The 24602-nt window shown below is 47.9% G+C and overlaps 1 protein-coding gene across 1 annotated transcript in view; it reads left to right on the forward strand.

The window, feature by feature from the left end:
• Nucleotides 1–24602, forward strand: part of LOC119391068 (monocarboxylate transporter 9) — a 90026-nt gene that overhangs the window by 42166 nt on the left and 23258 nt on the right. Inside the window, exons 3-5 of the mRNA XM_049415037.1 lie at nucleotides 5346–5489; nucleotides 13107–13451; nucleotides 14782–15282. Of these exons, the coding sequence (XP_049270994.1) occupies nucleotides 5346–5489; nucleotides 13107–13451; nucleotides 14782–15282 (990 nt within the window). The remainder of the gene's footprint in view (nucleotides 1–5345; nucleotides 5490–13106; nucleotides 13452–14781; nucleotides 15283–24602) is intronic.

Below are 24602 nucleotides of genomic sequence, written 5' to 3' on the forward strand. Positions count from 1 at the left end.
AATATATTTTGGGCCGCACACTAGGTATGTTAAGTGAAATCACGCCGACACCAGGCGTACCGGAACAAACAGAAAGAACCTGTTTACATTGGTCGTAGCTAGTTGGTATATTAAATCTTCATGACTGTACGCAGTTACGTAAATAGAGATAAATTGTGGCTTTCATGGTAACGGCATATATATCAATTGCTCGAAATAAAGCGCATTACTCTAAATGATGCCTTAAGGGTATCGTGTGTAGGCTTCCTGGTATTGAACGCTGGCCTAATAGAGCCATGTAAGTAACAGGGTAAGTAGAATAGACGCAGTGCGTCTGTACTCACTTCATCTTAGCGGCCTAGCACACACACAAAAAAAAAAAATCCGGCAGAACTCATGCACTGTGGGAATCAATGTAATGCGAAGCAGCCAGCAAAGAGCTGCATGCATCACCTTGTTTGTCTTTGAGGCAAATAAAGTCATTCATGTCATGACGTCTAGTGCACTATATATCGCATGCTTGTCATGCATGCATGCGTGTATGCACAATCTGGTATATACAACCATGCTAATGAAACGTATATTCCGGTATATACAATGCATGACCTTTCATTTATCTTCGTCACGCACTGATGCCATGCCATACCAATTTTGCGCATACCCACTTAACAGAACCGCGGGAAGAGACACAAGACAATGTCATGTAAATCATGCCATACATTACATGAATGTCATGATTTGCATGTTAGGACGTGTCATTTATGTTCGTCGTGCAGTCACGCAATACCAATTTGGGTGTATATCGAGCAAGCGAGACGGCCGCGAGGTCACCATGAGCGTTGCATGTAAAACATGCTGCACATGAAATGCATGTCATGATTGTCATGTTACCACCCGCCATTTATGTTTGTCGTAAAGTCACGTCATGCAATACCAATATTGGTGTATATATCAAGCAAGCGAAACTGCCGCAAGCGACCCATGCGTGTGGCATGTAAATCATGCCCTACGTGATACGCAAGTCATGATTTTCATGTTACCACCTGTCATTTAGGTTCACCATACAGTCGCGTAACGCATTGCCAATATTGGTGTATATCAAGCTAGCGAAACGGCCACGAGCGCACCATGAGCGTCGCATGTAAATTATGCTCTACATGCAATGTATGCCATGATTGTCGTGTTATTGCTCCTAATTTATGTTCGTCGTACATTCACATAACAAAATACCAGGTTTATTTTATATCAAGCAAGCGAAACGGCCGCGCGTGCACCATGAGCGTCTCATGTAAATCATGCCCTACATGACACGCATGTCATGATTTTCATGTTACCACCTGCCACCTATGTTCGTCATACAATCATGTCGCGCAATACGAATTTCGGTGTATATCAAGCCAGCGAACCGGCCGCGAGCGCACCATGAGCGTGGCATGTAAATCATGCTGTACATTAAATGCATGTTACCACCCGTCACCTATGTTCGCCATGCGCTCTTGTCACTCCCTACCAATTTTGGTGCATATCAGTGTAACGAAACGGCCGCAAGAGCACGAAGACCATGGCATGTAAATCATGCTGTACATTACAAGCGTGTCATGATCTTCATGTTATGACCTGTTACTTATGTTCGCCATGTAGTCATGTTATGCAATGCCAATTTTGGTACACATCCCACTAACGAAACGGCCAGCAGAGCACAAAGTCGTAGGCGGATAGATAGATAGATAGATAGATAGATAGATAGATAGATAGATAGATAGATAGATAGATAGATAGATAGATAGATAGATAGATAGATAGATAGATAGATAGATAGATAGATAGATAGATAGATAGATAGATAGATAGATAGATAGATAGATAGATAGATAGATAGAAAGTAGCAGAAGTTCGCTAAGAAATGTTTAGCATTAAAAAAAATTGCAGGACGTTTGAGCTTCGCCTTCAAGAGTAAAACGCGGTAGCCTAATCGAGCATCCTGCGCATCGCCTTCCCAATCGCTAGGCTGACTTCGCTTCTCGGTGGACACCTGGACCGTGCCGCAAGTGAAGAAATGCCTGCGCGGGTTGGCCGTTTCAAACCATCCTAGAATGCCTATACTGCAAGTACAGTTGCCAAGGGCCCACTTCGCCTTAATTCTTCCTTTTGCGAAATGGCTAAGTACCCACCACGCGTCCATAAGGCATCAGACGCACCTGCGCAGCTTCGCACTTTGTTGATGCTGTTGCTGCGGCTGCTGATGATTAATTATTCTTGAGCGCTTTGTTGTAGTTCGGCCTTTACACTACCCACTCGATGCCCAATTCATATATGTTCTGATATCTGGTGCGATTCTACGCTTCTGACTTGCAGTATTACGTGAGTTAAGTAGACTCCTCGGACTACATGATATTCGTATAGGGTTTTTACAGCGAAAGCTGTTATGAGATCATTTCACCGGCCGTTTTTGGCGCCGTAGTTGTCCGTCGCAGCCGCCGCCGCCGGTGTCCGTAACCAGTATCGCTCGAAATAAGAAAAAAACGAAATAAGAAAAAAATTCCAGGATGGAACGAGGTTCGAACCCGGGCCCTCTGCGTGGGAGCCCAGTATTCAACCTCTGAGCCATGCCGATTCTTGAAACTGCTTTGCAAAAAGGTCCTATACAGGCTTCATGTCGGGAAGGAACAACATTACCATATGCAATATAGCGTGGTAGAAGAGTAAAATAAGCACCAAGCGTCGCACAACGCGAATTCTGTAACCAGGCGTCACACAATGCGAATTGCGCTACGAGTAGGTTGTTGAATGCTTCCTACCCATTACAAAGGGCTCTGCCATAATTCTTCATCGTGATCAGGCACAGCATCAATAAAGTGCGCATAATACCTTACATGCATTTAGCAGGTACCAACGCTCTCCGTAGAATGACGAAAAATGGCACAGTGCTTGCTGCCCTACTTCTCAAAAATTACAATGATTTATAGCGTAGTGGGGTCCTCGCAAGTGCACTCGTATTGGTTGCCAAGGAAGCCCATAAGCGCATGATCCATTTCCTCGGGGTCTCAGTAAAATTACAATGATTTATAGCCTAGTGGGTTCCTCGCAAGTGCACTTGTATTGGTTGCCAAGGAAGCCCATAAGCGCATGATCCATTTCCTCGGGGTCTCAGTAAGGTTTTTCACCCCCCCCCCCCGTCTCTCTCCCATGTCAACGTATGTTATACAGCATGACGGGAGAGGGAAATAGCGACTGGGCGTCACCCAATGCAAAAACATAACTGGTGGGCTGTTTAAAGCTTCCAACCCATTACAAAGAGCTGAGCCATAATTCTTCATCGTCATTAGTCGTCGCGTCAACAAAGTTCACATACTGAATTACAGACGTGTAGCTGGTGCCTCGCTTCTCCGCAGAATGACAAATAATGGCTTAAGAGGTGCTTCCCAACTTCACAAAAATTGTGATTTATGGCGTAGTGGGTACCTTTCTAGTGTACTTGTATTGTAGCCCCAAGAGAGCTTACAACGGGCTCTAGAAACGCAGCTCTTCCCGCTTTCGCTGTGACTGTGCTGCGGTTTCAGCGCAGGCCTGGCGTTTTTTTTTTTTGCCGAAAAAGTTTCAAGCACTGCAGTTGCTCTGTAGTACAGCAGCCTGCCATGCAGAGGGCCTGGGGTTGATTTCCACTCCCACCTAAGATTTTCTTATTGATTTATTTGCATATATCTCAAATTTTCGCTCACAGACAACGCTGATTTGTCGCTAACTAGCGACGCCGACGCCATCGCCGACATTGATATCGGAATTTCTGTGAAACGAGCTCTTTAACGCTATCGCTTTAAAAGGTCGAAGCAATGAAAACTCGGCGGATCCCACGCCACGCGTTGTGGGAATCGATTTCATGCGAAGCAGTCGGCGAGTACTTATGGCTTCGAGCCAAGCGTAACGAGGTAGATCGACGTGTTTTTGTAAGTGTAGTAGTTCTGTGCACATCGTGGGCTTACCAGGCACGTCGACAACACTGGCGTTTAAAGGGTAACTTATGGCGCGACGTAACGTCAGCCCTCACGTTAGAGTACATACGTGAGTATTATCCAAACTAAGTAGTCTTTATCGTGCAATCATGTGAATATCATACATAACTTTTGATAATGCATTCCTCCGGGGTTGAGCAATTCTTCAATATTGCTTGCTGAGAGAGAGAGAATTAAACTTTATTGAGGGACCAGGCGCGCGTGCTCTTCGCCCAGAGGTGGGTGACTTCCTCATTCCAGGTAGCCATGGCTTGCAGCTGACGCTCGAGCCCTGTCCACCAACTTGCTGAATCACATGTATAAAAATGTAATGTTTATTAGACTGCTATAAAAGCAGGGTCAACAATGGTACCACATACGTTAATCTGATATGACACCTGCATCGTAGGAGTGCATATGTAGTGTTCATTGTTTTCTTGTAAAATTAGATAGCCAGCACCACATCCACAATTGACGTTGCACCGACATTGCACCTGCATAGGCTGTTTTTCCAAACCAGTTTTTAGACCTGGCGTGACTCTATGGTAGAATACCTGATTACCACGCAGAATGCTGGGGTTCCATTCCTGCTTGGATCCTAATTTTTATTCTTTCCATTTGTCGCGTCAACGCTGCCGATGTCGGTTTTCCTTAACGATCTCGCATCTAAATTACCAATGTCTGTACTCAACGTTTCTGGGTAGATATAAACTGTCAATCACGTGCAGCGCATACCCGGACACCGCGGCCCGTGGTAAATGGATATGTGCCACATGTGTCTAGAGGAAAGGGTTCAACGACGGACAGGATTTTCACGTTATTCATGTCATGACCCGACAGCCATATTCGTCAAATCCTTGTACCCTCCTATGCCAATTTTAGTCTACACCAAGTTAAGGAGGCGACCATGAGAGCACCCAGATGTGGGCGGCTAGATAGATAGATAGATAGATAGATAGATAGATAGATAGATAGATAGATAGATAGATAGATAGATAGATAGATAGATAGATAGATAGATAGATAGATAGATAGATAGATAGATAGATAGATAGATAGATAGATAGATAGATAGATAGATAGATAGATAGATAGATAGATAGATAGATAGATAGATAGATAGATAGATAGATAGATAGATAGATAGAAACACTCAAAGTGCCAAAGGTTCGCTAAGAAATGTTTCGCATTTAAAATGGGCCGAGTGTTTGTATGCAATTCATCGATTTTTCTTGCTCTCTATTCGGGTAATAAGCTTGAAATACTTTAGCATCACTACGATGAAATGCTCATGTGTGCCACACGCGAGTTCTTGTGCGCGCGTGTGTGTTCCTGTTGGGGTGTTTGACAGCGAACTTCGCGCGTTGCACCCCGCAGGTCTGCTGGCCGGTCCCCTTGCGCATCGTTTCACGACGAGGCCGGTCATCCTCTTGGGCAGTGTCATTTCGGCTGGAGGAGTCATGCTGGCCTACTTTGCCACTAACATGTGGAGCCTACACCTCACGCTAGGTATTGTTCACGGTGAGTATGAATACCGCGGTGGGCCGGTGATATCGTAGCTTTCGTCCCTCCAGCGAGCACTCTTGAAAATCGAAACCTAAACAGTCGTAGTGATCGCCATGAAGGAAATGGCGCTGGTTCACTAAGAAAGGCTTCGATATTTTCACTGTTTAATTGGTGGTCCATGATGAGAAAGGGTGGAAAGTCTTTTTGACATATGAATAGATAATTTTCGTATGATTATCCGAATGGTTTGAGATAAGCAAATTGAAGAATTAGTAGCGTCCTCATATTCACGCAATTCCTTAGTATTGCTTTCAACAAAATAACTTACAACAATAAAGCGTTTAAACAACTTCAATAATATGTGGATGCAGCAGACATTTAATCACGGATGATTCTTATACATATTGTCTTCAGGGTTAAAAAGATGTAGAAGAATGTACCGACCTCGCTTCTGGGAGGCTAAAGATGACATTGACTTTCTTTGTGCAAAATCGTAATGCTCCGAAAATGTTGGTTTTGTTACCGTTTTTCTATGAAATAATACATGAGCACGAGCAATAATGCAATAACGCACCGCTGCCATGGTTCGCATTCATGGATGATCTATTTTGCTAGAATTTTCATAAGAACACGTGAGCAACTGTTAACACGTGCTGGTATAGAGTGTGACAGAAGCAACCACAATTCAACCAACAAGCAGTTCGGAGGAAGGAAAAGCCTCGTGAATTTTGCTTCTTGAGGCTGCACTGTGCAGAGTGAGCGAGCAGAGTATCACGTTGGGCATGTTCTTGCACAGTTCAACTAAATATTTTTGGACGAAACTGAGAACCAAGAAAGCCACGAGAAGACAGAGTAGGACGCGTCCTATCCCGCCTTCATGTGTTTTCTTTGTTTTTCTTTTTTGCCTTGATTCTCAGTTTTCGCCACAAATCTGTCGTTAAAATCGAACGAGAAAGGCGTACAATTGGGGTCGCCTTCTTAACTATTCTGATTTACTATAACTATGCCATAAAGCGTATCTGCGCTAATGTTTACCGAATCGAATGCTTTAAATTTATCTGATATTGTCTGCCAGCTGTTATATTCTTTAAGAGAACTTTCTGCTGTGCTAGTTCGTTCATTCTTGGGCAAAATCGTTAGGATGCAACCTAAGGTGAAAAATTCGGAAGACGTAAAACGTTATTTCCTGTCCTGGAGTCTTCGCCTTGGGTTGCGCTGTGACCATTCATATTCACTAACTCCGCGTGAAATGTGAACAAGTCTCTGAAGAGAACAAAGAAGGCGCAAACTCGGCGTTGTGTCGTTGTCTTCTCGTTCAGTCTGCGTACCTTGTTTGGGTTGTAGCTGCAGTAATGCAATGCCAACCATCCAGTCTCTTCTGCTGGCATATTTAATAGTAGTAGCTAGAGCAAAGAGCAGTTCATGCATAACGAACATTATTTTGCATTTTAATCTCGTAAAGGAAAGGGTATACAAGAACTGTGTCAGCTTATTATTGTATTGTGCTTAGCATTACACTGACCTGAAGGAACAAAAAGTGTACAGACGTGGCGCAAACTCGCTTTGTACTCTTAGAGTACACATTTATATATACAGTTAAAACTCGATCTAACGAAACACGATTTGCGAAGTTCCCGATCTAACGAAGAAATTTTCATCCCCAGGCAAATGGCCATAGGGATCAGTGTTGTCATCAATCAGAATTAACGAACTAATTTAGCCACCAAACCTGTTTTAAGGATGTTTTTCGTGAAATACCTGAATGAAAAAGCAGTGATTTCCTTCTAATTTTGACAGAGACGAGTTTTTCATCGGACGTGCACTCTCATGCTATCGCGAAGTGCCATAGTTACGGCCCTAGCTTTGCTTTGACGAGGTTGCACGCCGCGCCAATGCACGGAGCAAAGGACTCGGCAGGCGTTCTTACGTACCGCGTGGTGCTAAAGGCGGCGGTGGTTGCTTTGGTTATTTCATGGTTGATGCGACGAATAGCCGTGACCATCGCCTCCCACCTTTCTCTCTTGGCCTGCTCACACAGTCACTGCATATTGGCCGCGAGATTGAGCGGGGTCGCCGCCTAGCGGCTTCTGGCTGAACCGCGCCTAGTGTGGATTGCTCCATATGCGTCGTCTGCTAGCCCCGTTGTGTTTGCATGTGCGCATACGTCATGCATATGCTCAAAAGGCGGTTTGTTCCGTTGCATCAGTGCAACTTTAACAGCTCGTACGTATGCCTAACACGATGTAAAGAAGCATTTGGCCTTCATCGGCTGTATATGTACTGTAATAAGATCAGAGAGTGCACTTGTCGAGAGTGCTGTGTGTGGTCGTCGTACCCTCCGTAAACGAGAGTCATTTCAGTGCAGGTGCCGCTCTGTGGTTCAAGCGCATTGCAAAGTGCACTTGGCGTTGCCCTAAAGATGAGAAGTATTAAATCTCATGTGAATATAGCCTTTAAGCCGCGCGGTGGTAAAAAAAAGGCTCGCATGTACTTAAGCGTTGTGGTTAGGTGTTGTTTATACGTTACGCGACGAGCTTTAGTTGTCTACAGTCCTGGTCTCACTAGAGAGAAATATTTCTGTTAAGTCACGCCTGACACTTCTCTACTTAAATTGGCCCCTAAAAAGAACAGAAAATCAAATGACATGGAAATCGCTAAAGTGAGTTGCCTTGCGCAATTTTAACTTGTGACAAAATATATACAAAAACACCCTTGTACGATGTGAGGTGTAAGGTGCGCGTTAAAGAGCGCTGATGGTCAAAATTAATCCAAACGGCGTTGTCTACATTTATGTCGTAGTAATTTCACGCGAAGCCACAAAATTTTTTCTTTACATTATCGTGAGCGTTTGTGTTGCGTTGTTTTAGATTGACGGAAGGCAGCGGACATTATTCGTATGAAAAAACGTACTTTGGTCCCGTAAAATAACCGGTCCTTTGTTCCATTACTCTCGTGCAAGTAAGGAATCGAAGAAATTTCCGTGCTGTACAGTTACCTTTGCGTACTGTTGCTGGAATAAAAACCAGCGTGTGCGTGTTAAACGTCTCCGTAGCGCTAAAGCGCTGTCAGCCATGTAGCTTTCCTCAGCAAACCTATCAACTGTCCTAAATTTCATGGAGAACTGAATAAGAAATGCGAATGAATATTTGACCACGCAGTGCACAATGTGCTATTTCAACTCATCGTGCAGGAATACGGGCTTTCTTTTTGTTGAGGGGAATCCAAATGAACAAGAAGTAAATAGTTAACTCAGTCGCGCTATACAGCAGTGCGTAGTAGGTGGACAACAAGCTGAACATGTACAAATAAAACAACAAGAACACGTCACCCATTGCGAAAACGCCGACTGTCGCCGAAGGCGAGCAACCCGTTCGTTGGCAGAATGCGCTTCTTTCACAAGTTAATTGTAAGGTTCGGCGAGCTTCGTGCATTAATTCGGGGATGAGGAGCGCACATATTACCACAAAGCTGCAGTCAACGCATTTTGTTTTCCGGAAATCGGGTCACATCGCTCACAACGAAGCGCTGTTGTGCACGTTTGTATACGCGCCGACAACCGCCTATCCACACTAGCGCGGCGACGGTGCTGCCACCTGTAGCCCGATATCGCGGTGAATAGGTACGCGGTCATAACTCCGCGTGACCAGTGGCGTAGCCAGTGGGTACCACACCGGGCCCGTGCCCCCCCTCCCCCCCCGAAAAGTTTCTACCATGGAATACGGAGAAGAAATTTCTGCCTACGCCACTGCATTTCAGACGCGCAGGCATGGGTTGCGGACGGAAACAATGCCGTGGTAGCTTTTGGGTGCCTCTTTGTTACAAGTTTAGATTTCGAAGAACCAAATAATTCTTTTCTCGATATTACGAAATTCCCGATTTAACGAAATAATTCGAGCATCCTCAACACTTCGTTAGATCAAGTTTCAACTGTATAGTGATTGTGTCTTTTTGTGTGTGTTGGGAAGGGAAGTGAAACGTAAACTGCATGGAGTTAATGTACTGACCCTAGAGGAAAAACTGGGCCGCAAGACCGCTAACCAAATGAACGCTGACATCTTGGAACGTTGTCATTGATGCCATTACATTTCTTTAAAGGTGCGCTAAAATTAGCCTGAAACGACGCTCACAATACTCGCCATATCAATCCTAAAGAAGCATTTGCACAATTAAAAACGTGCGGATATTGTTTTGTGTTTATTTGAATACTTTTACGAAAGAATACAACGGTTATTTATGCAACTCACTGTGCGTGGAAAGGAGCGTTTGGAGGCTGGTTTACTAGATGGCGCCAGCATATCAACAGCGACCTGTGGAACACCATTTGATCCGCGACCTATGGAAAATGGTTCACGTGCCGGGCCTGACGTTTAGAAACGCGGTTGCGTGTATATCGTCAACGATACGAGAGTGGCTCGAGCGTCAACAAAGAGTGGTCGGCCGTGTGGCGCTCGGTGGCTGTGGTCGAGTTGCCAACAAGGCGCTACAGGAAGATGTCGGATGGTCGAGCTTTGAAGCGCGGGAAGCCACCAGCAAGACTGCCTACCGGGGTCGTCTCATGCTAATGCGACGCCTTCGGTGGGCGCGCCGCGTGTTAAATCATCTTTTGGGCAACATGCATGAGGACTGGACACGACGAATCTACCAGGTGGAGAAAAAGTATGGCTTCTTTGCAGAAGCCATTTCTACTGAAACTGCGGCTAAGTGGGCAGTCGAGGTCCGCCTGCGAGTCAGGGAAGCAGAAGACACCCGATGGAGAAAGGCTATGGAGGCTAGGTCCACTCTCGAGTGCTACAGAAAACATAAGAAGAGCATCAGTGCGTCGCGCTTCTACGATAGCAGTATTGGTAGCAGCTTCCTGTTCGAGGCGAGAGCTGGGGCTCTTCGCACTCTTGAGTACCGCAGTAGGTTCGACGACGATGTCGTCAGCAGCCTGTGCAGAGTTTGCGGTGAAGAGACTGAGACGCAAGAACACCCCGTTCTTCGATGCAGGGATCTCCCAACTGCTCCGGAACCCTCCCACAGGCGCTGGGGTTTCAATTGCTTAATGAAGATGGCAGTAGTGACGGGGGGGGGGGGGGGTAGACGATACGCGGTGGCAGTCGCGAACAGGCATCTTTCTTAGTGGTGGGAAACTACACTACGGTCTTAGGACCTAGGCTGCTATGTGCGCGTCTCCTGTCTTTGTCGAGTGTTTTTTATTCTGTTTTTTTCTCGAGGCCAGGACACTGAGGATTTTCCCTCGTTACAAACGGGTAGGCCGCGAACACATCATCATCAACCCTCGAGAGCGCGTGAGTGTGCGCTCGTGGCCGATTGCGCGGGTTTGCGCGTCGTGTTAAAGCCCCTGAAACTTCGTTTACGTCGTGTATATTGTGGTTGTCATAGTTTCCCGCCTTGTGCGTTTTCTGCCGTCACCTACCAACAACTCGACTTCATGTGACAGCCTTTCTTTTCTTTCAAGCTGAAGACATCAGTGCAAACCAAGACGGAGGGCAAAGAAGAGATGAATCAAGAACTGAAAGTTATATAGCAATTGGCGCAACCTAAGTCTTTTTTTTTTTAGTCTGTTCAACGGCGATAAAACTTCGTATTCGCCGCTGCATGCTGCAATCGACATTTCTCTGCTTTATGGCTCTCTACGCTGAAGTACGGCAGCAATGAGCTAAAAAAGAATGTGGATACAGGTGTCGCGTCATTGCAAGTCGAAGCACCGCGCAACCTCGGCCTACGCTCTTTGCTTCGAGCTGCGAATCCGTCGAGTAGCCCTTGTGCCAGGGAACGGAGAAACTCTATTTGTTATGCATTATCGGTAAGGCGCGCCTACTAAAACCATGCACAAACAAGTGGAAATTTTAACCGTTATCAATCGGGCCAGCTGCACAGACAACGCTACACTAACACACGGCTTCACGCATCAAAATACAGCAGATGTTCCCTGACATAGCGCCAACAGAGCACAGCTGGCTTATATTGGTAGATTAAAAGTGATTACTACCGTTAAATATAGCGAGCGTACTTCTCTTCTGACAACGTTCGTTTTGTTCCATCATGGCGCAATCCATGCGGTTATAGTTTTTAATGCATGGGCCTTATGGGGAGCTTTTCCTCTAGAGTCAGTATATTAACTCGATGGTAAACTGTGACAAGGTCGCGACAGGCGATGACGCCGTGGGCTGTAACGGCGGTTACTTACACTCATTGGCTCTGGCAAACTCCGCCTCATCATCAATGAGCGTGATGGACAAAGTGCCTACGCACTTCTACGCACCTCTAATCAGGTCTCGGGCAAAGTGCTTGCTATAGCCAGGAAATTAGACGAAGAAATTCGGGGGTGTTTAGCACTCTTTGAGAATGTGAAGGAGAAAGCCTGCTCGGACCTTCTGTTCATCTGTTGTTGAACTTTCTGCTGGTGGACTGAACCTTATGACCAACACTCTGCTGATGTGCAGTTGAAGTTTACGTCCAACTTAGCGCTGCTCTTATGTCGAGCTTTGTGGCGGCATTTATGTCAGAATATATACTGAAACTTTGTTAAACTTTCTGTTAGGCTTCCAAAGAACTGCCCATTCACGATCATATACATTCTGCTGACATTGAAGAAAGGGTATACTGATGTCTGTAAAACGTTCAAGCACTGTTAACTTTATCTTCTGCCCGATTCATGTGGGACTAAGATCACGTGCATTAAAGTGCGTACGCTCTCAAACAACTTTTTTCTAAAGCTGCAATGAACTCAAACCACGCAATGTGTATTGCTTCAAAAGGTGGCTGAGGTTTAACGCTTGTAAGCCTAGCAATCATGAACGAAAGACATATTTGGATTGGTTCTGTAAAGACTATTGACACAGGCGGCGGCTGCAGTAGCTTCGACCTTGGCTCGCTTCCGCGCTTTTCAAGCTTCTGTAAAACACTCTAATTTGGATTCCATTTCCTTCAGTACTTCAGCAGGCAACTTCGCTTAAGATTTCATAGCCTGCCGTCAGTCTATATCTACGTGGTGACTGGATTAAGCCTGTCTCATGCGCTGAAGCTCACGCACAGACCACCAAGTGCCGGCGAAGCAGCCGTTAAACATTCGCTTAATCACATGGTACCGCAGCAGCGAGCTCCGAGCGCGCGCAGATGGGACGCCTCTCCGCAGCGGATCACGTGGCGTGACATGAAGCGAGAGGGACGCAGGGGCGAAACAACAGGAGCTGTGGCTCTAGTGTCCGAGCTGGCGCAGAGCCAAGAGTTTTCTGGTATTTCCCTGGCCCGTGCCTCGAGCCATGAGGCTCCTATTTTTTTTTTTTTTTTTTTGCCAAGGCCGGCCGGACGCGCCTGTTCTTCACTTGGTTTCGGTTGATTCTACATAAGTGTAGCTCACGCAGGAAATGTAAAGGAAATGTAGTTGCCGCAAATGTTTTTTTAAAGAAGGAGAAGTTAGCCTATAATGTCGTTTTTCTGTATTTGTACAGAACTTTCTTAACTGCGCTGTGAAAAATGCAGGCCTCGGGCAGCGCAACTCCTCGCTGGGCTCCGGAAAAAAAAAAGAGCGCACCTATACCACCATCCGTAGTTAAAAAATTAGCTAATACCATGAGAATTGTGGCGCATTTGCGATACTCATTGATGGGTCGCTTCTTTTGGCAGGTTTTGGCTCTGGCATTGTGTACGCTATGAACCCTGTGCTGATCAGCGAACACTTTGTGAAGTACCAGACGATGGCTACGGGTGTGTGCTTTGCCGGCTCCACGCTGGGCAGCTTCGTCTTCCCCAAGCTCATCGAGACGCTCATCGCTTGGTACGGTTTCCAAGAAGCAATGCTGCTGTTCGGCGCAATTATCTTGAATGCGGCTGCCTTCAGCCTCTTCCTCCGTCAACCCCGCTGGCTCAAGCGATGCGATACGTCGGTGGAGTCACTCATCACTGTGGATAGCACTGACGAGAAGTCATCGGCGAGGTTACCCTACGTCATTCCAGTGAATCTGGACGGCGGTAAGATAATGCTCTTTGAATGGTGCTTTTTAATATTTAATTCAAGCAATGAAGACATAATTTGTATGTCCCACTATGTCATCAAAATTAGCACTCGCCGTAGACTGACTCAACGTGGAAAAATACGCGCAGACAATCAGCTCACTCACTTACTTAAAAAGGCCACGACACTGATGTTGGGACTTGAATTCTGCATGGCACGTTAGCCCTTCAGCGTTTCACAACAGGCTGGTGAAATTTGAGTGCATCTCCTGTTGTATGAAATTTACATTCAAAACTCTCAACGTCGCGGTTGCGCTGTAAGCATTCTGCAAAAAATGAGCCGCGACCATCTGAACCAACAATTCCGAAAAGGGCTCCCTCAAATACAGGAAGCAAGCCTCGGAGTCAAGCCTCTTTTGCACAGGGAACATAGGAAGTAATTGCGACCGCAAGACATATGTCATCACCGCCTATTGCGGGTGCATTTAAAAGGCGACGGTCTTGCTTTGCCGTCAGATCCCAGATCATGCGGAGAAGCACGTCTAGTGCGGTATGAGACTGTTTAAGAAAAAACGACACCACAGAAAATCAGCATAAAAAATGATAATAAGCTTCTAACACTGCGCCGCATTACCTTGTTAATGTTTAGTCAGCAACACCACAATCACGAAATATTATCCGTAGGTAATTATCGCTTGTACGTGGGAATTGAAACGAGTATTCATTCAATGTTGAAGCCTGTGCTACCGCCCAGCTTTTTTTCCCCAAGGGCAACGATTCTTCTAAATATGGCCAACGAGCTTTTCTGTTCCCACAGTTTCGTTTTCATGTTGTCCTACTGTCGGAACGATAGCTAGAGTGCACACAGCTGTGGGCCCACAGATTACCCTCCAACCACTCTGCCTGCTTCTCTCTTATAAGAGCTAGCATGGCCATCAAAAGACAATGTCACCCTTTCGAGGCGATGAAATGGATCTTTAGCATTTTTGCGCACAGAAAAGGGACAAAGAAGAGAAATACGACGACGAGCGCTTTCTAGCAACCGGTTTATCTTTAATTTTTCGAAAATATTCTCTCATGAACCCCCAGATCTGCCCGGTCCAGTCAACAGAAATCAGCGAATATTTTCGGAAAAAGTAAACCAGTGTTTAAAAATCGCTCGTCCTTGTATTGCTTTTCTTTGTCCTCTGTGTTTCTTTGAGCAAAAGACGCAAAGATAAGTTCGTTGCAACTAAGCCGATTTGAAGCAATGATTCAAAGAAATTCGTCCTTTAAAAACTTTTTTTGTTCCTCTGCACAGAATCCAAGGATCCCGAAGCGAGACCGGGTTTTGACCAAGCCATTGCAGTCGTGCAGAAACGCCGCAGAAACATCTCCCTGCTGTGCGGTTTGGACGTGTTGCGGATTCCCATGTTATATCTAGTCATGTTCTCCTCCGTCGCCTTCAACCTAGGCTACGATTGCTACAACTCGCTCCTAGTCGACTTTGCCGTCGACAGAGGAATAGCTCAGAGCAGCGCAGTCACAATGACGTCCCTCAGCTCCCTCGCCGACCTCGTAGGCCGGTTGGGGCTGCCCGTCCTTGCCGACCGACGGCTGCTCACCAGGCGTACACTGATGGCCATGGTGTTGGCCTTAGTCGGACTCATGTACGTGCTTATGCCCCAGTGCACGGGGTACGGGTCCTTGTTCGCGCTGGCCGCGGCTGTCGCCTTCCTGCTGGGCAGTGGCGTCGTCCTGTTTCCCGTGATACTCGTCGACTGTGTCGGGCTCGACCGAATCGCCATGGCAACGGGCCTGCTAACAGCTCTGTCGGCCACGTTCTCCTTCGCCAAGCCCTCTCTTATAGGTAAGGCAGTCCTGAAACAATGCTCGACAATTTGCACTTTCCGCTTCTCTTACATTCTGGTGGGCGAGCATAACTGAAAGCACATGCACCGACGTCTTCTGGAGCATGACATTTTCTATGCTACGGCGCATCCAGGAAAACAAGTCGAGTTAAAAGGGTTATGGGCATTTATAGGATTGCATACAGAATGTCGTCAACCAGCCTTCTTGCACTCTTGTGGCGAATTGGATTACAGTTTCTCTTGGAGAATACAACTTGCTTGATATACTGTCCTTCCCTGGTTCATGTCGGTATAGCTGTATTCCGGTCCCCTCGTGGACCTAACCTGGATACTTCGGCGTTTATTGTGGACAAATAAGTGGTATTTTATCTCTTTCTCTCCATCGACCGAAAAGTTTACTGCATGTAAAATCTCTTGAACATATCGGCGAAAAATATGAGGGGAAAAAATTGGCGAAGCTTGCATTAAGCCGCGCAAGGCTTGAAACAGCGAAACTGGACGATTCTGAAGACTAATCTGGTTGCTTCTAGGTTGTTTCTAGGCCTTAGTTAGGTGATGCAGGTTCTAGGTTGCTTCTAGGTTGTTGCTAGGCTTTAGCTAGGTGATGCTAGGTTCTTTCTAGGTTGATTCTCAGCGCAGAAAGGTTCGAGTTAAACCATAGACAGTCACAGACACATGGTTGTCCAAACTCCATAACCAGAAACTCGCGCTGAAACCAAGCGTTCGTTCATCTCATAGATCTACGGGCACGTCTTCGTTTGCGTAGGCTTTTCATCGCGTCGGGGTCTTCTCGCAGCCGCCGTTGCCTTGCCCGTTCCCTAGTATTCTCTCTTTCAATTCACTTCACTTCACTTTATTTTCCTTAAAGGCCTCGCACTGGAGGCATTACATAAGGGGTGGGGTTTACGTCCGTTTTCTTTACAAAATAGTGGCTACATACATTTATTGAATCACACCAAATTTTAGTTTTTCAGAAAGTGATGATGAGCAGGTGGTTTCGACGATATGGTGGGGCAGGCCGTTGCAGTCAGCTGATGACCGACAATGAAAGATGCAGAGAAAGTCCTAGTGGGGTTGCGTGGACGAGTAAATTTGTATACATACTCGAGGTCTTCGGCTCGCCGCCGTACCTTCGCAGCCATTTGTTGTTGGGCTAACCGTTGCTTTCTTTATTTTTAGTGGACCTGTGGTGAGTAGTGGGATTTACCCAAGTTCTGTGGCACATACACGTTTATGATGATGATAGTTTTCTGATACGCCGCACAGTGGCACATACCCGTTGTTGATGATGATGAAATGAACTTTATTTGGTCCTGGAGAACCCCGATCAGACAACCCCCGAAGGGGGGTCCGCCGCAGTTGCTGGCCGCGCCCACGCCGGTACTGGAAGACCGTGGCCCTCCGCCCGTTCGCAGGCCTCCTGGACTGCCGACAGCTGGACTGAGAGCTCGTTGCTTTTAAGAGCCCTCTCCCAGTCCTCTTCTGTGCTGAACTTTGCGCTAAGTAACGCCGGGCACTGCCAGAGCATATGAGCGAGTGTGCAATTATCCGCCCCACAGCTAGGACATCCTGGATTTATGCCTTCAGCAAAGTGGCTAAACGTGCTGCGAGACGGGAAGGAACCTGCCTGCAGCATCCGGAGAACCGACGACTGCGGCCTAGTAAGCTTGGAATGCGGGAGGGGGTATCGCCGCCTTGACAGTTGATAGTGCGAAGTAACTTCGTTGAAGGTGCCAAGTGGATCCCTGAAGCTCTCCGTGAAGCCGCCTCCGGACCCGCCCGCACCGCCGCGGCACGTGATTTCTCGCGCACGGTTATGGGCAAGTTCGTTGACGTTGGGAACTGTCGGATGAACCCCTGAGCCCATGTGGGCCGGGAACCAGGTAATTGTGTGAAAGCCTCCTACAGCCCTCGAACTGAGAATAGCGGCAGCCTCTCTTGAGACCACACCCGAAGCGAAGGCCCGGAGGGCAGCCCTAGAGTCGGTGAATATCTCAGGACGCGAAGGGTCCTTCATAGCTAGAGCTATCGCTACCTGCTCTGCTACGGAGGCAGACACCTTCCTAACGGAAGCTGAGTTTAGTACGCGACCGCGATGATCAACAACCACGGCCGCAAAGCTGTCCGAGCGGCCATACTGCGCCGCATCGACGAAAGCCACCTTTCCCGGGGATTTACCTACGAAGTCAAGCAGAGACTTGGCCCGTGCCGTTCGCCGGCCAACATTGTACCGCGGATGTACATTACGCGGGAAGGGTTCCACCTCATAAGTACCCTTCATTGTTTGTGATAAAAATATCTTCTGTTCCGCACTGCCCGTATGATGACATCCAAGCGACTGTAGGAGACGCTGCCCAGCCTTGGTGGAGGAGAGCCGCGCGACCTGAGCTAGTTGCTGTGCCTCAATCACCTCCGAGAGGGTGTTGTGCATGCCCAGGTTCATGAGCCTGTCCGTGCCGGTACTCATGGGGAGTCCTAGCACCCTTTTAATACTTTTCCGCATTAAAGTGTCGAGTTTATTCTCCTCGCGTTTAGACCAATTTAGAGATGATGCGACGTAAATAATATGGCTCATGAGGAACGCGTGGTAGAGCCGAAGGAGATTACTTTCCCTCAGCCCTCCCCTGCGGTTTGAAACCCGTAAAATAAGCCGAATCATGTTCTCCGTCTTGGAGGTGATGCGGGCCAGAACCTGTGTGTTTCTGCCGTTGCATTCAAGAAGGAAACCTAATATCCGAATGCAGTTCACTCTGGGAATCGCTTGCCCGTCCCTTGTGGTTAGCGCAATCTGTACCTGATCAAGCGGTGAGTGGGGCCTCCTCCCACGGCTAACAGGTCTGTAGAGAAGCAACTCCGATTTGGAGGGTGAAAGCCGAAGCCCCGTGCCCTCCAAAAAACTTTCTGTGATAGACAGCGCCATCTGGAGCGCTTCCTCCACCTCAGCATCCGAACCTCCCATGCACCAGACAGTAATGTCGTCGGCATATAGGGCGTGGTTTGTATTGGCTACAGTGGAAAGACGCTCCGAGAGGCCTTTCATGGCTATGTTGAACAAGAGAGGCGAAATTACCGCACCCTGCGGCGTGCCCCTCGCACCCAGGGTGAAGGTTCCTGATTTTGACTGCCCAATCTTTATGGTTGCTTTGCGGTCCCTGAGGAAGGCGCGAACATAGGTGTGGAACCTTGGTCCTAACCCCATGCTCTCGACCGCCTCCAGGATGAACTTATGTGAAATAGTATCAAACGCTTTGGCGAGATCTAGGGCCAATATTCCTCGAATATCTAGGGTTCGTCGGTCGATAATTTGCCTCTTAATCAGGAGCATCACATCCTGAGTGGACAAACCCGGCCTGAAGCCTACCATGTTGTGTGGAAAGAGCTCTTTATCCTCGACATACCGAGAGACCCTGTTGTGTACCGCATGCTCCATCACTTTCCCTACGCAAGATGTTAGGGAGATGGGACGTAGGTTCTCCTTGGCGAGTGCCTTGCCCGGCTTGGGAATGAGTACCACCGAGGCGGTCTTCCAGGCCTCCGGCACTCGGCCTTCTGCCCATAGGAGATTGACCTCCTCGGTTAACTTATCGATGGACCTATCATCGAGATTACGCAGCAGCCTGTTCGTAATTCCGTCAGGACCCGGGGCTGAGCGACTATTAAGCGCATGAAGCACCTCTTCGATCTCAAGTTTCGTAAAGGGCGAGTCGATTTCTTCCAGCGGCCCTCCCCGGTAGTCCGGGTAGTCCCAGTCCCCGGAGGGGCCAATCGGAAGGTATCGTTCTGCCAATTCCTTAAGTACAGTCGTGTCATCGACTCCACTGCTCCTCTGTGCTTGTACTAATCGGTCAATTGCCAACCTCTGATTACTTTTCGAGTTAGTTTCATTGAGGAGTACCTTCAAGAGGTTCCATTTGCCTCCTGTGCGCATCTGCCCGTCTACTTTTGAGCAATTTCATTCCACTGCTGCCTAGATAACTCCTGACTGTAGTCCTCGATTTCTTTATTGAGAAGCGCTATGCGCTTACGCAGCCTCCTATTGAGCTTCTGTGTGCGCCATCTCTCAACCAGCGATTTTTTAGCCTCCAACAAATGCGCAAGACGCGAGTCCATTGCATCCACCTGTAGGTCAGTGTGGACCGTCTTGGTTGCGAGGAGCGCATCCTCCGCTAATCGCGAGAAGAGTTCCTCCAACGTGTCATATTGGGCCTGATCCGCCTTGCGGCGCTTTCTAAACTCGTCCCAGTCCGTCACCTTGTACTCCTTATGTGGAGCCACCCGGGTTTCCTGCGTGACCGAGAGGATAAAGTGATCGCTTCCCAGGCTTTCCTGCAAGTTAGCCCACTGTACTCCCACCGCGTTTTTGGTAAATGCCAGATCCGGAGTGGTGTCTCTCGTAACAGAATTACCCACTCTTGTGGGGAACTGAGGATCCGTGACCAGCTCCAAGGAACAGTCCGTCATAGCTTGAGCAAGGTTTCTCCCCTTAACAGTGGTTTTTGGATATCCCCAGGCCTGGTGGTGGGCGTTAAAGTCCCCGACAGCTACAAGCGGCGACTTGCCCGCTAGGGTAGCCGCCTTTGTGACCACCGAGGAAAACGCCTGCTTGTGATTCCGAGGGGTGCTGTAAACATTCAGTACGAATATGCTGCACTTAAGCCAATTATTCGGGATGATTTCGACGAGCTGGGCCTCCAGAGTAGAGTTGCCTAGCGCAAGCTTGTGTTCTAAAAACGCACATTTCTTCGAAACCAAGACAGCCAGACCACGTTGCCCGTCTCCCCTAACCGATACAGATCGATAGCCGGGCAAGGCAACCGCCGCGTCAATGGTTTCCTGTAAAGCAATTACATGCGGCCTAACCGCCAATGGGGCAATGTACTGCTGGAGGGAGGCCTTACGCTTCCTAAACCCCGCGCAGTTCCACTGCCAAATGACAAACTCATTTGCGTTGGGAGCCATGATTACTACCACTGGTTTGCCGACTTGCCGGCACGTCCTTAGTTACGGGGGCCTGAGCCATTGGCATACCGGGGCACGCCGGGGAAACCAGCGAGACGGGCGTCACCGGGACAAAAGAGTTCTCGCCTAGACCAAGCCTGCTTTCAATCATTGCAACTTTACATGCCACGAGGTCAAAGCATTCCGCTTGCCGCGCTAGCGACTTTTGCAAATCCCTGATTGCTCCAAGGACGGCCGAGTCGGACGCCGCCGCAACCTCTCCTTCCGTACCTATCCTTCGCTTAGCCGGCCGCGGCTCTGCTGACGAAGGCCGCACCGGGGCCTGTGCTGAATTTTTGAGAGCTTCGAACTCAACCCTCATCTGTTGAAGCTGAGCTTTTAAGCTGGCGTTCTCCTGAAGTAAAAATGCGATCCTAGGATCTTCCTTTTGCTCTGGCAGTGCCGCGTGCGTTACCTGTGCTGGCTGCTGTGCCGGCCTTGGCTTGGCTCGTTCCGCCCAGGTGGTGGGAGCCTCTTGGAAGCGCAGCTTGGAGAGGGAGCGCCCTTTGGAGCGAGGGCGCCCGCGGGAGCCAGAGCGCCCCCTGGAGCGGCTGCGGCGCTTTCCAAAAGCTGGCGAGGGAGAGCGCAGCCTTGAAGGTGGTGCCACGCTGGAATCCCGTGACGTCGGACCCTCCTGGGCCCGAAGGTGTTTCTTGGCGCGCTTTCTACGCCGTCTTCTTTGCCGCACCACGAAGGGTACTTGGAAACGATGCCTGCAGGACTTGTCGGCCGTTAGATGTGCTCCTCCGCACAAGGCACATTTCGGCTGGCATTGGTGATCTTCCGCAGGGTCGTTGACAGCACACCCACGGCACACTTTCTTCGTCGGAGTAGGGCAAACATCAGCACGATGGCCGAGAGCTCCACACCCATAACAAACGTCAGTCTGTCTCTTGTACAAAGTACACCTTAGCATGCTCGTGCCGCACATAACGTAGTTAGGTACCTTTAGGCCACTGAAGAGAATGACGACCGTAGTCGTATCCTTGATGCGATGCACCTCCATGGCTTTAGGGTTGCGCTGGTTGACGATCATGGCCGCCAACTGCTGCGCATCGATGTCCACGTCAACGCCTCGGATGATACCTTTGCAGGTATCGTCGGAGGCTGCCGTGTAGGCAGAAACTTGATAGTCAGTCGAGCCAAGCCTGATGAGACACAGCGCCGCATAGGCGCCCGCATTCTTTGACTCTGGAGTAGAGACCACAAGAATATTCTGAGTTAAGTTTGGGCATACGATATCCTCCTTTGTGTCCTCCGGGGATAGGTTTGCCGCCGTCGCCAGAGCTTGGGCCAGACGAATCAGGCTAACCTTCTTGAGATCCAGGCCTCCCTTCGGTCGGACAATGACTCGAATATGGCTCCGCGGCAAGCGGGGAAGCCTCGATGCGGCTGCAAGACGCCGAATGACGCCTTGCGCGGTGGCCGTGCAGCGGCCAGCCGTTCCGACACTTTGAGTAGAAGCACCCTCTTGCTGCCGGGGAGAACGCTTATTCTTGCTTAAAGCGGTCTGCCACCCAGGCGCGTTATTCTCGTCGATACATTTTTATAGCCTGGCGACGCGGTCCTCCTTCAAGTCATTTGATATTCTTGGTTCGAACCTCAGAATAGATATAACCCCCACCCAGAACTTGCGGTGGGCCAGTCCTTCACCTGTTTAACAGTCGAGTTACCTCAGATGGGTTTTCTTTCGAAGCTCAAGTGGATTGATTCCCTCTGCTATTGTGATTACTAGGTATATCGGAAAATGAAAGCATCTCGTGTCTGTCTCAAATGTTATTGTTGCCCGAGCAATGGTGCCACTATTATCCGATAAAGCTCGTCGGGACGATTAAGCTTTGTACGTAAATACAGCCACATGTACAGATCTCTGTAGAACTCTTCCGCTACCTCAACTATTCTATCCATATTGCTTGTGACCTTGCCTTCCTTGTCCCTTAATGCATACATCTGATTTTGCCTATGCGCAGTTTTGTCTTCATAGCTTTGAGGCTTCTTCCGTTCTTTAGAGCATGCTCAATTATCTCCATATTATACTTTCTTATGTCGGCTACTTTACGCCTATTGATTAACTTCGAAAGCTCCGCCAGCTCTATTTTGTCTGTTGCATTTGAGGCTTTCATAGCTTGACGTTTCTTAATGAGATTTTTCGTCTCTTGGGACAGCTTACCAGTGTCCTGTCTAACGACTGTACCCCCGACTTCCACTGAGACATTCCGACTTCCCCGACTTCCCGACTTCCCCGACTTCCAGCCGAGACATTCAGGATGATAACGTAAGAAGGAGTAATAGCGCAGAGGAATCTGACATCCCACCAGTATTGACAGAAGAAGTAAAGAAAGCCCTAAAGGGAATGTAAAGAGGCAAAGCAGCTGGTGAAGATCAGGTAACATCAGACCTGTTGAAAGACGGTGGAGAGATTATGTTAGAGAAACTGGCCACCCTGCATACGAAGTGCCTCTCGACGGGGAGGATACCAGAATCTTGGAAGAATGCCAACATCATCTTGATCCATAAGAAAGGGGATGTCAAGGACCTGAAAAATTACAGGCCCATAAGCTTACTGTCCGTTGTCTACAAGCTATTTACAAAAGTAATTGCTAACAGAATTAATACGACATTAGAGTTCAATCAACCAAGGGACCAGGTAGGATTTCGTACAGGATTCTCAACAATAGACCATATTCATACTATCAATCAGGTGATAGAGAAATGCGCGGAATACAACCAACCCCTATACATAGCCTTCATAGATTACGAGAAGGCATTTGATCTGAGACATCAGCAGTCATGCAGGCACTGCGGAATCAAGGCATCGACGAAGCCTATATAAACATAATGGAAGAAATCTACAGCGGATCCACAGCCACTATAGTCCTCCATAAAGAAAGCGACAGAATCCCAATAAAGAAGGGCGTACGGCAGGGAGACACGATCTCTCCAATGTTATTCACCGCATGTTTACAGGAAGTTTTCAGGGCCCTAGATTGGGAAGAGTTAGGGATAAGAGTTAATGGAGAGTATCTCAGTAACCTACGATTCGCTAATGACATTGCATTGATGAGTAACGCAGGAGACGAATTACAGCTCATGATTACTGAACTGGATACGGAAAGTAGAAGAGTAGGTCTGAAAATTAATATGCATAAAACTAAAGTAATGTGGAACAATCTTGGCAGAGAACAGCGCTTTGCGATAGGTGGCGAGACACTGGAAGTTGTAAAGGAGTACGTCTACTTAGGACAGGTAGTAACCGCGGAGCCGAACCATGAGAGTGAAATAACTAAAAGGATAAGGATGGGTTGGGGCTCATTCGGCAAGCATTATCAAATCATGAATATAATCTACCACTATCCCTCAAGAGGAAGGTATATAACAGCTGCATCTTACCGGTACTTACCTACGGAGCAGAAACCTGGAGACTTATAAAGAGGGTTCAACTTAAATTGAGGACGACGCAGCGAGCGATGGAAAGGAAAATGATAGGTGTAATCTTAAGAGACAGGAAGAGAGCAGAGTGGGTCAGGGAACAAACGGGGGTTAATGACATCATAGTTGAAATCAAGAAGAAGAAATGGATATGGGCCGGGCACGTAGCACGTCGGCAGGATAACCGGTGGTCATTAAGGGTAACTGACTGGATTCCAAGAGATGGCAAACGCGTGAGGGGGAGACAGAAAATTAGGTGGGTAGATGAGATTAAGAAGTTTGCCGGTATAACGTGGCAGCAGAAAGCACAGGACCGGGTTGATTGGCGGAACATGGGAGAGGCCTTTGCCCTGCAGTGGGCGTAGACAGGCTGATGATGATGATGATGATGACAGCCACATGAGCGCTTGTCTGCATTGCAACATTCGACTGTCTAGAAACACGCAAGAACGCTCAACGTCAGGGAAATTAGCGAATGTTATTAGATATCGCATCAGCGGAATTTTTTTTTTTGCGTGTAACATAGAGGACTGCTGGCGGAGCCTATGTTTTTTCTTTGGTTATAACCGACCACCATGTATCCGAACGTCGTATTAAGAAAAAAAATTAGCCTTTGCAACATGCACTGGTGTATTAACAACCCACAGTCATTGTTACATTAGGTGTTTGTAATGTTCGCTACGCTCTCGTCTAGCAACTGGCAGTGATTAAGCCAACATGGACTCGCTACCTTAGACGTTACGTCTTCGCGGAAGTTACAGCTACCATTTTCAGCGCGACGAAGTGGCAGTTGTTGACTCCGCGTTTACATAAACTATACACAAAACGTAGTTATTATTTTTCCGGCGCGGTGTTCTTATCTGATATGTTCTTTTGTAATAATTATTTTTGG

The sequence above is a fragment of the Rhipicephalus sanguineus genome, chromosome 4, assembly GCF_013339695.2.
Source record: "Rhipicephalus sanguineus isolate Rsan-2018 chromosome 4, BIME_Rsan_1.4, whole genome shotgun sequence".
NCBI classification, from domain to species: domain Eukaryota; kingdom Metazoa; phylum Arthropoda; class Arachnida; order Ixodida; family Ixodidae; genus Rhipicephalus; species Rhipicephalus sanguineus.